Genomic DNA, 13,547 nt, shown 5'->3' with positions numbered 1-13,547 from the left:
GGCAGTCATTAAATAAATATTAATGCACTTTCTTATAATCCATTTAATGGAATCTGTGTACACAGTAATTTACTTGCATAAATGGCAATCATATATCTCTTCAGTTTTCTTTTACAGCTACATATAGCATAGTTCTGCTATAAAACATGATTGCCAGTTGTCTTTCAAATGCATTCTGTAAAGTAGCCAAATTCATCTATCCTCTACCCAATGATCACTCTAATTCTGGGTCACAGAAAAAAAAAAAAATTATTATTTTGATGGACTTAATATGGACTATGCAAATTAATCCTACTGAAGTTTGACCTGAATTTAGAAATCCAAAACCCGCAGAGCCTAAGTAAAAAAATAGAAAACAAGAGTATTTCTGTCATCACTACTCATGCTTTGAAACATGCCTAGAATTAGTTTTACTTTGAAGTGAAAGCTCTTTTTCTAATTAGTTAAATAGACATGGTATTTTATCAACATAAGAAAATAACTTTTTAACTCACTTATTTTAATTCCATCCTAAACACAGAATATGAGTTGAAGTTCAAAATTTTAGTTCAAATAATTTTAAAATACATATTATTACTCTGAAAATGAAAATATAAAGAAAGCACACCTGACAAATTAATACATCTTCAGCAACTGATAATGTGAGATTTCATGGCCTATTAAACAAACCAAGAATCTATTCAAGGCCAGTTAGCCTTCATAGGTGGTGTAAAAAGTTATATTATTAAAGATCTAGAAGGCCCTGAATTCTTATCTTCCTAAAAGACTCAAATTAACAAAGCAGTTTAAATTCATTAGACAGACAGTTTAAAACTAACTGCTCGGATGCTTAGGTAATTAGTTGCATCAGTTTTGAAGTCTGAACGCATTGCCTAAGTCTCCCATGTCAGGGGACGCAGGTGCTGGGAAAAATCAGGGTAGACAAGCAGAGAACAGGAAATTGCAGCTACAGATTACTATAGAGTGGAGTATCAAAGCACATAGTAATATTAACAGTAGTAATGAAACCCAAGTCTGGATAAATTGTCATAGACTTTATTAGAGTAACAACATGCTCAGGATTAAGATTCAGGCACACACTTAGACTTTTCCAATTGAAGGAAAGAATTCTTTCTGGTTATGATAAAAATAATTTCTTCCAAAAGCCAATATGAATGATATTACTACACTGACTAATTGCATGCACAGAATACCTTTGTTCTGGGTGATATGCTCCTTCATCTAGTTGTGTTCAGGTTCTGTATCGTATGCTCCTACAGCCCACACACCCATGCAACTGCCTGACAGGAAATCATGTGTGCATTGGCAGAGCAATGTTATTAGTTCTGTCCTTTAAAAAAATGCCTATCTACTATGTTGTAAAATACAGCAGCAATTTTAAGATTATTTGACATTCCTGGGCATGATTTTTTTAATCTTCGTGAGCAGGGATGCCTTTTAAGTTTAATTTGATTACTTTTATTTGCTATCTTTTTTTCAAAAATATATTGAGCTTGCCTTTAAATTGAGAATGGTATCCTTTCTTTACTTTTACTGGCAAATATTGAAAAAAGTTTATTACACAGCAGAAAGGATTATTTCTCTATAAGAAGGTTTGAGAAGCTGCTAGTACATCATATAAAACCAGTTATTAAAACTAAATATTGTGCCTGCTCAGCAGCTATATTTCAGACCTCATCATAAGCTTAAATTACCCTTTCCTCATAATTACTGCAAGCTTTAGCACACATTTACAAATCATATTCCACACAATTATTAAATCTTAGGATTAAATAAAATGAGTAGGAATAGCTTTTTGGCTGACAATCTACACAGAAAAACATAAAATACCAATCCAATGTGAGCAGTAATAACTAAAAGGTCCATAATCCTTGCATCAAAATAATATAAAATTTAGGTTTATGCTTAGGAAAAAGGCCATTCTATGCTGTACGGTGGAGATATTCAACACTCAAAATAGTTGCTTTACTGAAAATAGTAACTGCAGGAATTAATTAATCTCAGCAGTACCTATATTTACCCCTCAAGCATACACCCATTCATCCCACCAAGGCAAGAGATGAACAAAAAGGACAAATGCTGAAAATGGTTATTTTTGCACAGAACATTTAGTAACAGATTTGATTTACTAGGGGCAGAGGAGACCTTCTGCATTTCTTTTCACCAATAAAGTTACTCAAAAAAAAGTCTACTACTTTAAAATCAAAACAAGGTATATGAATTTCAGATTTGCATGTCTTCATCACTAAACAGTGTTTTAAAGATATTGATTTTGGTATGAACACTGCATATAAATTGCTGTCAAATTCTCAGTGTTCTGTCCTAAAGGAATTCCTGTCTAACAAGAATTAGACTACATAAATTCCTAAGTAGTTTTCAGATGCTTATATTCCCAAATAATTTCAGTACTTTTGAAAACTTCAAATGCTTTCTGATGTAGTGATCTGAGCCTGCATTTGAGGAAGTATATAAATAAAAGTATATAAATAAAATACAATGTAAAGCACATCTGTCCCTTATCCCTTCTCTCTGGTACTGCCTGCTTCTGCTGATGCTGCTGTCCAGAAAGTCCCCCTAAGGCAGAGCAGAACACACTGAAGAGTCCAGCATGGAGGGAGGAAGAAGACACCAACAGTTTTTATTACTGTCCAATCCTGCATCTCATATATCATGTATGAGAAAAGACAGTATCCTGTACAGTTTCGGAAGTATGGTCTAAAGCTGAAACTTATCCCTAGCATACTTTTATTAATTACTAGCATTACACACAAAAAAACCCCAACAACAACAACCAAAAAAACCCACAACACCAAACACACATACGTGTGTGTATGTGTATATATATATATGTATTTTAGAATCTGTAAACAATAAATTGCACTGATATAGATGAGCAACATCCATCCATGCAGTATTGTATCACCTGGCTTTTTAAACGACCCCTTTTTATCTTATTCCCCAAAGAACACCTTCACTGAGATCAGAAGTCAGCCCCCTTTTTATTCAGGAACCAACTGTTTCCCTATAGAGCACCTCAAAGATACTGCTCTGCTCCTCCTAAATTAAAAAAAAAATTTAAAAAAAGGCATTAATATATTAATCATATTTTCCCAATTCCTGTCTCAGAACTTTGCAGGAATACAGCTTGCTCTCTCAGTAGCCAAAAAAACCAATCCAAAACCAACACAAAAAAACAAAGTAAACAAACAAAACCACACACACACAGAAGAAAAGAAAACCAAACGAAACCACATCCCACAAGACTGGGACATGTATTTTGCTGCTTCCTAGCAAAATTAAATTCTGACTTGCGGTGTAATTCCCCCTTGAGAAGTCCCCCTACCTTTACTCTGAAGCTCAGAGACTCAAGGAATGAATAAACCACATGTAGTTTATTAGTGTGATTTATTATTTATACAGTTCTAAATTTTTTTTAAAAAAGGCAAAAAACAAGTACTCTTTCACAGTTCTACGTTGTACAGATACTCTTTAAAATAACCAGAATTTCTTACTTAGAGACAGTATCTGTAAGTTACTTCAAAATGTCTCTTCTTGAATTCTTGGGTAACAGAGGAACACTTGAAGCTTTTGAGAGGACGGAAAATGGAGCAATCCTTTGTAAGATAACTCCACTGCAACTGTGTAAAGACATGCAAATAGGTGGGAAGAACCAACAGCTCTTCCAGATGCCAGAATAGGGACTCTAAACCAGTCACAAACATTTTGTTGTCTTAAAAAAAATGAAACACAGGAGAAAGGCTCATTCAAAGAGCAATTCAAAGAACAGAATTTCATGGAGTTTGGCTCAACCCAAAATCAGACCACCTTGATAGCCAGCATGGAATGGACTGTAAAATGTTAATAGGGTATTTTCAAAAAGCTAAGTATTTTGTAATAGAAAACTTTGGGATTTGCTGAATGACAACCATGCCTTTCCAACACAATCAGAGAAGACTGAAGTAGACTTAAGAATTACTAGTAGATATGAATGAGATACAAGACCTTAAGAAAGCCACTTAGATAAATCTTACCTTAGAGACCAAAGATAAATTTTGTGGTTTTGAACTGTAATTCAGTTGAAAAAAATAAATACATTTCTATGCTTCACTTTCAATTTTTTCAGCACGATTCTTATATGCCTTCAGCCAACCATTATGAGTTCTGTGTCTTATATACAACTTTGTCAGTTTGGACCCTGCCCCCCCAAACAAATTTGAATTGCACACATTACCTGTTTTCTTCTTCATCGATGAAGAACATATCCCCTAAAAACGACACTGGTCTAGATGATCTGAAGCTGATATGACAAATTAGTTCCTTATTTGTGCCATCTGATGAAAGAACAATATCTTGCCCTTCTGGGAACTGTACAGAAAAAGGGTAAATCCTGTCACCATCATCAAGTTCAAGCTCTGGAAGTTCAACTTGAATTTGTGATTGCCTGCGTTAAAAATAAAAATAGTGTTTGTGCTCGTAGGATGACAGTAAAGTTAATTCACAGATTCACAAATTTACAAAACTGCTTTTCACAGTTAAATACAAAATAACAACCTCCGTTTTAAAGCATAAATCAAGTGAAAGTAAAGTATTAAAATTCCTTTAGCATTTAGATACTAGTTTGTTTTCTGTACGTGTATCTGAACATTTTATACTGACCCCAAATAGTTCAACATCCAAATGAAAAACAATCTCTATTAACAGTGCTACTAAGGGCATAAACATTATTTCCTTACTTTAGGTTTCCAAAAATTAAAGCTTTCATTAATTTTGATTAAACTACATTATCATTCAACAAGTTAAAGCAAGTTTTAAAACAGAAATATTAAGGGGAAATTCATGAAGATACAGAAGATGCTTTCCCCATTTATATAATTTTAGGTGCCAGTTCTGAAAGAATGGCAGTCAGACCAGGCCCACATGGAACCCTTTCAGTTCCAACCACTGATTTACTGACAACAGGCAAATCACTTGATAAATTACTACAACTCAAATGAGATAAGACAATAATAATTTGAAGGTAATTTCATTAATTTACAGCAAATTAGTTGTTCTGGTATTGAAATGATACGTACATAAGCATAAAAATCTAATATTATGCTCTTTACTAATTACAAACTGAAAACTTGTACCTCAGGGACCAGAAAAGTATATTTCACAGATATATAAACAAGAGTGCTTGGAAAGATTAAAATATTAATATTTAAACCAAACTGGAATAAGTGTGGTACTGGGTTATGATACACAACATGAAGATTACAAAGAGGCTCTCTTATAAATTCAAATAACAGGATAAAATGGGTGATCTACATAAAAATGAAAAATACATGGATTATTTTTTATTTTAAAGGCCAGGATCAAAACATTTCTGTTGTCCTCTTCGGTACTAAAATTTTGCTTAGGAAGAAAAAAGCATTATTTAAAAAAAAAAAAAAGAAAGAAAGGAAAAAAACCCAAAACCAAAACCCACAAAGCCCACCAACTGTCCAAACAGCAGCTAGAATTCAAAACAGTGTTTTATAACCTGTGGAGAAGAGAAAATAAAAGAGAAAGTCTTATATTTATTTTTGCATTTTCATCAGATAAAGTCTATGATCTTAGTATCTGAATAAAGTTAACAAAAAATCCTGGTAGGACTCTCCTTAATTTTTGTGCTATTTAAAGTAATTTAAAAAGCATTGGACAGAATGAATGTATCAGAAGATGGTCACTTCATGAAGCAGGAATGTTTCGAGGACAGAACATATGCTTGTTGAATGTATAGCAATATTAATTATATTAATTTTCTCTTAAATATGAAACCCTTTGATAAGCAGAAAATGAATACTAAACTTCACAAACAAAAATTAATTCACTTTTTAATGAAAAGAACTAAACCAATAATTATTCAGGGTTCCTGTGATGAATTTATTTTGAGATTTTTACCTTAGATAATTTTGTGGAATTATATTGATGGCTGTTTCAGTTTTCACATCCAGAGGAACTGGCATCAGCATTAAAAATGGGGGATCAAAATTTATTTTTGGTGACTTCATAGTGCCAGACAATGTTATTTTGTAATGCGATGGATTATCATTTAGACACACTGACATTACAGATGTGTATGTCCCAGGACAAGCTGTTAAAAAAAGTTTAAAAAAGAAAACAAAACAAAAAAAACAAAACAAAACAAACACTGAATTATATTGTCATAAATATGTGTAATAGAGTTATAGTAAGAGGGTTTGGCTTGTATTAAATTTGAGTAAGAAAGCAATACTGATGACTTCTTAAAAATTCAGATTAACATACAGTAAATGTATCAGAAGAACTTTATTGAGAGGGCTTAGAACACTTGCCTGTAACAAACCAGAAATCCATTTTTTCTAATTTTTCAGAAACTTTTTGAAGTCTGAATTCTTCATTTATTGTATTAATATTCCTTTATATATCACATCAGTGTAACACTTCCCAGAATTTTAAGAATTGCAGTCATATTGTAAATTACACTGATTAACACAGAGAATGGAGAACGCTAATTTTATAAAGGAATAAATATCAGAACCACTTACTGCCAAGACAAGAAAAACTTGGTGCCTTTTAAGATGGCGATCAGTACATTTTAAGAGATGACTCTAAAACCAACACCGTTGCCAAGCCAGGCTCACCCAAGCCAGCAGGACAGGTTCTACCCTCCACGGAAAGCATCTCCCATTTCTTTCTGCCCCTTCTCATTCAACCTTGCTAACTGCTGCAAGTCAGTTTTCTCTAGGATGGAAAAGCACATTTTCTTTCACTGACACAGGGAGCAAGGTGCTTCTTTCCACAACTGTTAGACTATCAGAATGGTTTTCCAAACCATGCAGTGCCATTTACCAATTTTTCAGCCATTCTGACCTGCTAAAGAGCTAGCAAAATAAGCCATTTTGAGGGCAAACTAATGAACACCTCTTGTATGTAAAAACAAATCTGCATGATGGGTTGTAACATAAATCAAAAAGTTTAATCTTTTCATTTTCAAGAAAAACACCTTTCCCTTTGATTCCCTTCTGTCACCAGATTAGTAATATGGAAACATCCTTACCTAATATTTAAGAGATAGGAAAACAAATAATTTTGTATTTCATGTGTCTGTATGAGCACATATGTGTCACTATAAACAAAATACATGTGGCAAGTTCAGATAATTATTTTCACAGCCTGAGAAAGAGCTGCTATTGCTTACATACACAAAGAAGAAAACCTAGTGTCTTACAAATATTTTGTTTCATTCTCTCCTCAGAAGAGCCAATTTCTTTATGGAGATGATAATAGAGGAGCTTCACAGAAGCCTGTTAGCGCATCAAAATCTGGCCTGCGGATCCTTTCACTTCAGACCAGAAAACATGAAACTAGCAAAGTGAAAACCAAAGGAAATAGGAACTTGCTGCAGTGACTGCAACATCTGGCTAATTGCCTGTTAAATGGAAATCAACTTTGGGAGACAACACTGCTGAGAAGGCTAAGAAGCTTATACTTCTAGGTTTTGATACAGCAAGAACACACCTCTTGCTGGCACTTAGCCCTTTTATGAGGGAAAGGTGAGAGAGCATCAGAAAAGGTCATGGAAACATATGAAGAGCCAAACATTATTTTTGGCATGCTTGTAAGAAAAATGTTCTATACAAGTTACTCCCATATAAGAGCTAGAAAGTCTACTGTCCTACAGCTGTGCTCTAACTAAATCATACTTCTGGTATCCTATCTTGATACATATGTATGACATATGGTAAAGGAAAGTGAAAGGCCATAACCAATAAATGCCATAGGGATGGAACCTCATGAAGGAAGAAAATCAGACTAGCGTATGTCAGGACCAAAGAACGTATAATTTTGACTAACTCACATTTAAAAATATTTGTATTAACCATAGTTAAACCTTCAAGTTAGGAAAGAATAGTGTTAAGCCTTCCTCATACAAACTTTTCATTGATACTGAATATAACAGTTCTAAGAAATTCATTAACTACATGATCACATCCATTTGCCATTGAATCCCTGACTCACTCACAATGCAGAACAGCGTTTATACTGCATTGCTGATCATTCTCTGTGTGGCTCCACATATTTACTAACATTGAAATTCTGCATAATATGTAAGCAAATAATTTATTGCCTATGTCAGAAACACCAGGATGTTGTGATACTGTCCTCATTTTAAACAGACACAAAGACATAAAAGGTGAATGAATTCATTAAGTTTTGGTTATTAGTCTGTAATGCCTAGGATCAACATTTTCAGGATATTTCATATTGGATAAATTACTTTGAAATTAATGAGAATCATGTCCTGAACTAATAGTTGAAGTAATGAATTTATTCTATTAATCACACCTTTCGTGACTACTGTCAGAGCCTGTGCTGCTGTTACCATCCTGATATACCACCATTAATTTCTATAGGGGCAAACAACAAGTGGTCCAGCAGATGTGAAAATTTTCCTTAGGGAGATTTGATGGTATTTACAAGTGTGCCAATCTAAATTTGCCAAGGGCTAACAAAATCTGTAGAATTATATGAGAAATTTCCTCTTTGTCATTTCTAGATATATTTATTAGGGAAAATAAGCTTTCATTGCCTTACCTTAGAAAAAAACCCTCAATAAGGGATCACAACTTCCCAAAGTACATATGTGCATATCTTCATTAGCTACTTCATTTTCAGGCTAATACGCATTAGAAATCCCATCCAGTTCAGAGTGTCTAACTCCCTAGCATACTATCTCGGGTCTATACTTTATGCAGATTCCTTGTTAATAAAAACGTATACAGATTACATTTCTGCTGAAAGTCAGTTATATATATATGCAAGTTCTCCCAACACTGCTCACATGCTTCTGGAGAAGTATTTCAAGTCCCCAAAACTTCCACTCTACCTGTCTCAGTTTTAAGTTAAACTAGAAGCAAAAGATAGTTTAAATGGCCACCTGTTTAAGGATGTCCATATTCCTTGTTTCTCTATAGCAGCACAAATTATTTTTTTTATCTCCCCTGCACCACCCCAACCCCCCTCCCCCCACCCCAATCTTAACTGTATGATTGCATGGGGTTTGATCTTTTGAGAGCATGTGGGAAGAAAGTAAAATCACCATCTGCTCTTCTCACCCTCTTAAGTTTGTATTAGATTTTTATTCAGTTACTACACTTGTCTCCCAAATAAACTTTTTTATTTTAGTTGCTCTGGACTTCCTGGTAATTCATGCCTTACTGTATATACACATCTTAGGCATAAATGGGTGCCAGTGAAGAATCTGCATACACTGAAACACAGATTTCAAAGCAGAAAAGTCAGATGTAGCTAAAACTTAAAGGTAAGCCTTACAAAAAATGAAGAAAAAAAAATCAGAAGTAAACTAATCATTTCTCCACAGAAACTGTTAAAGGGCACAGTTATTAAATACCTTGCTGTTGCAGAAGAAAAACCCTAGAGATGGAGGTCATGATGGTCACCTGTGCCCATAAGATAATCATCACATCTTCCAGGGGCACTGAACTCATAACTCACAGGTCTGTTTGCGAGGATTTTTCTACATGGGATCCCAGAGCACATATTTATTGTAACTTACTATGTTGCAGATAAGTATTTTCATATCACAATAAGATATAGTGAAAAAGTTCATATATTTTAATGTATTATACTATAGTACTGCAGAAGAGGTTTATATTAATATAACCTCAGTTCTCCAGAGTCTCTATAAAATTTAGTATACTTTTTTTAACAGGTAGCATCATACTGCCATGCATTATATAAACTCTTGCATTCCTATAGCATTTTGCGCTCTCATTGTTATAAATGTTGCAGCATATTTAAGCAAACATGCATATACACAGTTCTTTTTAAGGTTTGTTCACTCCCACATACTGCAAATTTGCAGTACAATCCTATGAAGGGGGTTAGCACACCATATTCATTAACTAGGTCTCCTGTGTGGGTTTTGGTGTATCTAACATTGTCTTACAAGAAAGAGTAAATATATTCAGGGAAGATATAGCACAAGTATGCTTTAAATCATAGGAAAATACTTAGAAGAACGAATTAAGGGCAATTGATTTTTAAAGTTACTTACGACTTTCTGTAAGTAAATATGTGGGAACACAGAAAAAATACAAATAACTTCAAATGGCAACTATTTGTCAGTCACATTTATGTATATACACATCTGTATTTACAATTTATTCAGTAATTCAAAATACTTTTTTTATTCACATGCTGCTGTCTGCTTCACAGTCTTTACAACGTGCAAGCAATTTTAATACAGTCTCATGATGCAGACACTTAAATAGAACAACCATCATATGGATGAACATTTCATCTGTTCATTGTCACATGATCACTCTCCTTTTTGCTGCACAAAATAGTATTAGAAAATGTTTTTTTAAATTTCCTCTGTTTAAAGTGCCAGATTTGAACTTAGAAGAAGGAGAAAATGAGACCCTGTGCTTGTCCCGGCAGTACAAATATACAGATATCTGGAAATACAGGTTTATTCTTTTTATCTTCCAATTCTAGTATTTCCCTGAGCAATTTACTTTTCCAAGCTATATACAGTAACCTAATCAATGCAAAATGTATCTATTTTATCTCCTATTAGAATAATTTGTTTCTCAAATTCAAAGCAGACAAAATGTTTGTATGTGTTCTTCTCAGATGATTATTTTAGTACGATCCACAATTATTCTAATCACAGGCACACTCTGCAAAAGTACCTATTAGAATACCTTCTCAAAGTTACAACACATATTTTGTAGGCTTTATCATCTGAAACACTGCTGAAAAAAAATATGATACTCTATTGAAACAAAGTAGAAATTTATGAAAGGAGAAAAAAATGTTTAAAAGAAATAGAGTTATAGTAAACTACATGTGTATTTTTTAATTGCATCTCAAGGAACAACAGAAGGTTATGAATGTTTGTTTTTTACTTTCCAGAGTTCTGTATTTCCATTCGTCCTTCCTCTACATTCTTACTCCAAAGACTCAGGGTCATAATATGTTTCTGTTCCTCGACATCTTTAATCTATTTTACCTCTGAATTGTATCTCAGCAGTTTCTCAAAATTCAGAGGTTTACCCACAGCCTTTCTTCTGTCTAAACACGCTCTCCAGGTGTGCTTTGAGCAGACCCTTACATCCTTCATAAGTAAACTGAGATTCCAAGTCCATATTTCTAAAACTTTGTAAAACTGAAACTCTGAAAAGAGTTAACTTCAGATTTATTTCCTACAATATATCTCTGTGTTCTGTCCAATCTTCATGTCACCCTGCTCCCACTGTTTAACAACTTCTGATTTTTGTATTCTAACATTTTCTCACACCCTGGGACAATATTTTCAATCTATTCACCTAGTATCCTTCAATTTTTATTTCATATTTCTCCCAAAACAAATTCTTTAACAAATTGTTTTTATCCCTGTTTACTTCATTTTGATAACCTATATGTTATCACTAAAAACTGATCTAGGACCTGCACAGATGAGATTAAAATGAGATCACATCATCTGGTTCTAAACCCAGGGTTACATGAAGTACAAAATAGAACCTACCCAGTAAAAAAAAAAAAATCTTTATTGAACACAATTTTATGCCTGTTTCATCAACGTGTGGTTCAGAGCCAACAACCAGGGGTTTTGCAATTTATTTTGGAGGAATGTTGAGGAGAAGAAAAAGCGATGCATCAAAGCCAGAAACATGCTCTAAATATTTTTGCTCAGCCTTCCAATAGTAAATGGCATGTAACTTTCTTCTAGCAGTTTAATTTGTAATAATTCAGTAGAGTAATTTAAATACGTATTTCTAAAAGGATGACTCATGGACAGCTCAGAAGTATAAAACCTACAACTACAGATACTGATTGAGTCAGAAACATTCCAGGTATTATATGAACAAAGAAATACTACTTCAGAAAAGTTAGAATTTGCTAATTAAAACAAAAATTAAAAGAACGTAAAACAATCTTCTAAATAATTCTGCAAAAATCATTATATATTAATTACATTTCCATTTCAGGAAGCAAAATCACACGTTGATGAGATTTTTCTTCAAACATAAGTTGAAGACAAAAGCTCCTGACAAGGCATAAAGCATAATGGAAAAATGTTTTGAAGTACAGCAAGCAACACCAAGCAACATGTGCAATTAAATATTGCTCTTGCATATTCACAACATGTTTGCACAGCAACACTTAATACAGTCTTCTCAATTTATCATACAGAATCATGGCAAGACTCATATCTATTTTTTTATTTATATTAAATTTTTCCTAGTGCTTAATTGAGGTTATAGATTTCAATCCTATCATAAAGAATAGGAGCATCATATCTTTAAGACAGGGATGCTCACTTGCTGACTTAGGATCAGATCCAGCTGACAAAACAACTTTTCTTCCCCTTGAGAATGCTGGGGCTCCAAAAGTAAGCCACTTAAAACTTTTAAAATGACTGAGTTCAGTAGGCATTGGCTGTGCATGCTAGCAGGCTTTATCCACTCAAACGTTGTGTTACATTATTCTCTACCCTAAACACCCGACTGGGAATAAAGTAGAATCCTAATACTTACATTCTGCCATTCCTTTTCTGGTGTATGTGGTTGATTACTGTCTTTCTGCATGCTCCCAAGTTTTCCTAGAAATCTATTTTTTATTTTTTTTTTACTTAGGGTCTGGTTGCCTGAGCAGACTGCTTAGAAAATACCATAGCTAAGTGACTTTGTAACTCATTGAGGCACAAAATTTCCATTCTTATCTAAATTATGCCTGTTTAGAAAAAAAGTTCACACACAGTCCAAGTACTTTTAGAAAGTCTTTGTATCTAAGTGAGTCAACCTAAATGCACATGAAGGAGCAAAACTGAAAACGATTCAGCTATTCCACATTTTGATGCTTTATATGTGCAAACCAGACTTTTCAAATAATGCTATCAAGTTATTCCATTCTTTGTGTTAGGTCTGCAGCTGTCTAATTTTCTCAGTACCACAACAAGCCTTTCTTTTGGCATTTTAGTTTGTTATTTAGTCACATTAACTGGAATCAAAACAAGTGCTAGTTATGATTCATCATAAAAAGTCATTTAAACAAATCTGTGAAAATGGTATATTGTCCAAACCATCTGTAGAAGAATTCAGAAAATTACTTACGTGGGCAGAAGAATACAGCAATACTGATTTTTTGTCCTGGATCAAGAAATCCAGTCCACAGACTAAATTTAAAAATGCTATCTTCTGTATTTTTGCCTGTATCATCGCAGTTCAATTTCCACATCAATTGTTGCCTTGAGATATTCTTCAGGTCAAGCTTCTGTAAATATTTGCAGAGAAAGAAGGACATAATGAAAGAGGGAAAGCAGCAAACACCATGATACTTTTCATATTGCTCTATCCTAAGTCTTTTTACAATCGGATCAGAGTGAAAGCAAGAAAGCACTAGAAAGCAATGAAGAACCAGTTTATTATATCTGTAAGGTGAAATGAGTACACCTATCAGCATAGGCTAGTTGCTTTCCAGCCACTCACCAATTCTCAAAGAGCAATAGTTTCTTT

The 13,547-nt window shown here is 33.7% G+C and overlaps 1 protein-coding gene across 1 annotated transcript in view; it reads right to left on the bottom strand.

The window, feature by feature from the left end:
• Positions 1–13,547, bottom strand: part of CFAP47 (cilia and flagella associated protein 47) — a 343,082-nt gene that overhangs the window by 283,113 nt on the left and 46,422 nt on the right. Inside the window, exons 24-26 of the mRNA XM_056329101.1 lie at positions 13,146–13,305; positions 5,923–6,115; positions 4,232–4,441 (exon numbers count right to left, since the gene is read on the bottom strand). Of these exons, the coding sequence (XP_056185076.1) occupies positions 4,232–4,441; positions 5,923–6,115; positions 13,146–13,305 (563 nt within the window). The remainder of the gene's footprint in view (positions 1–4,231; positions 4,442–5,922; positions 6,116–13,145; positions 13,306–13,547) is intronic.

Source organism: Falco biarmicus, chromosome 2 (genome assembly GCF_023638135.1).
Source record: "Falco biarmicus isolate bFalBia1 chromosome 2, bFalBia1.pri, whole genome shotgun sequence".
In the NCBI taxonomy this organism is placed as follows: domain Eukaryota; kingdom Metazoa; phylum Chordata; class Aves; order Falconiformes; family Falconidae; genus Falco; species Falco biarmicus.
The sequence above is the reverse complement of the archived record's forward strand: the minus strand, read 5'-3'. Positions and strand labels throughout refer to the sequence as shown.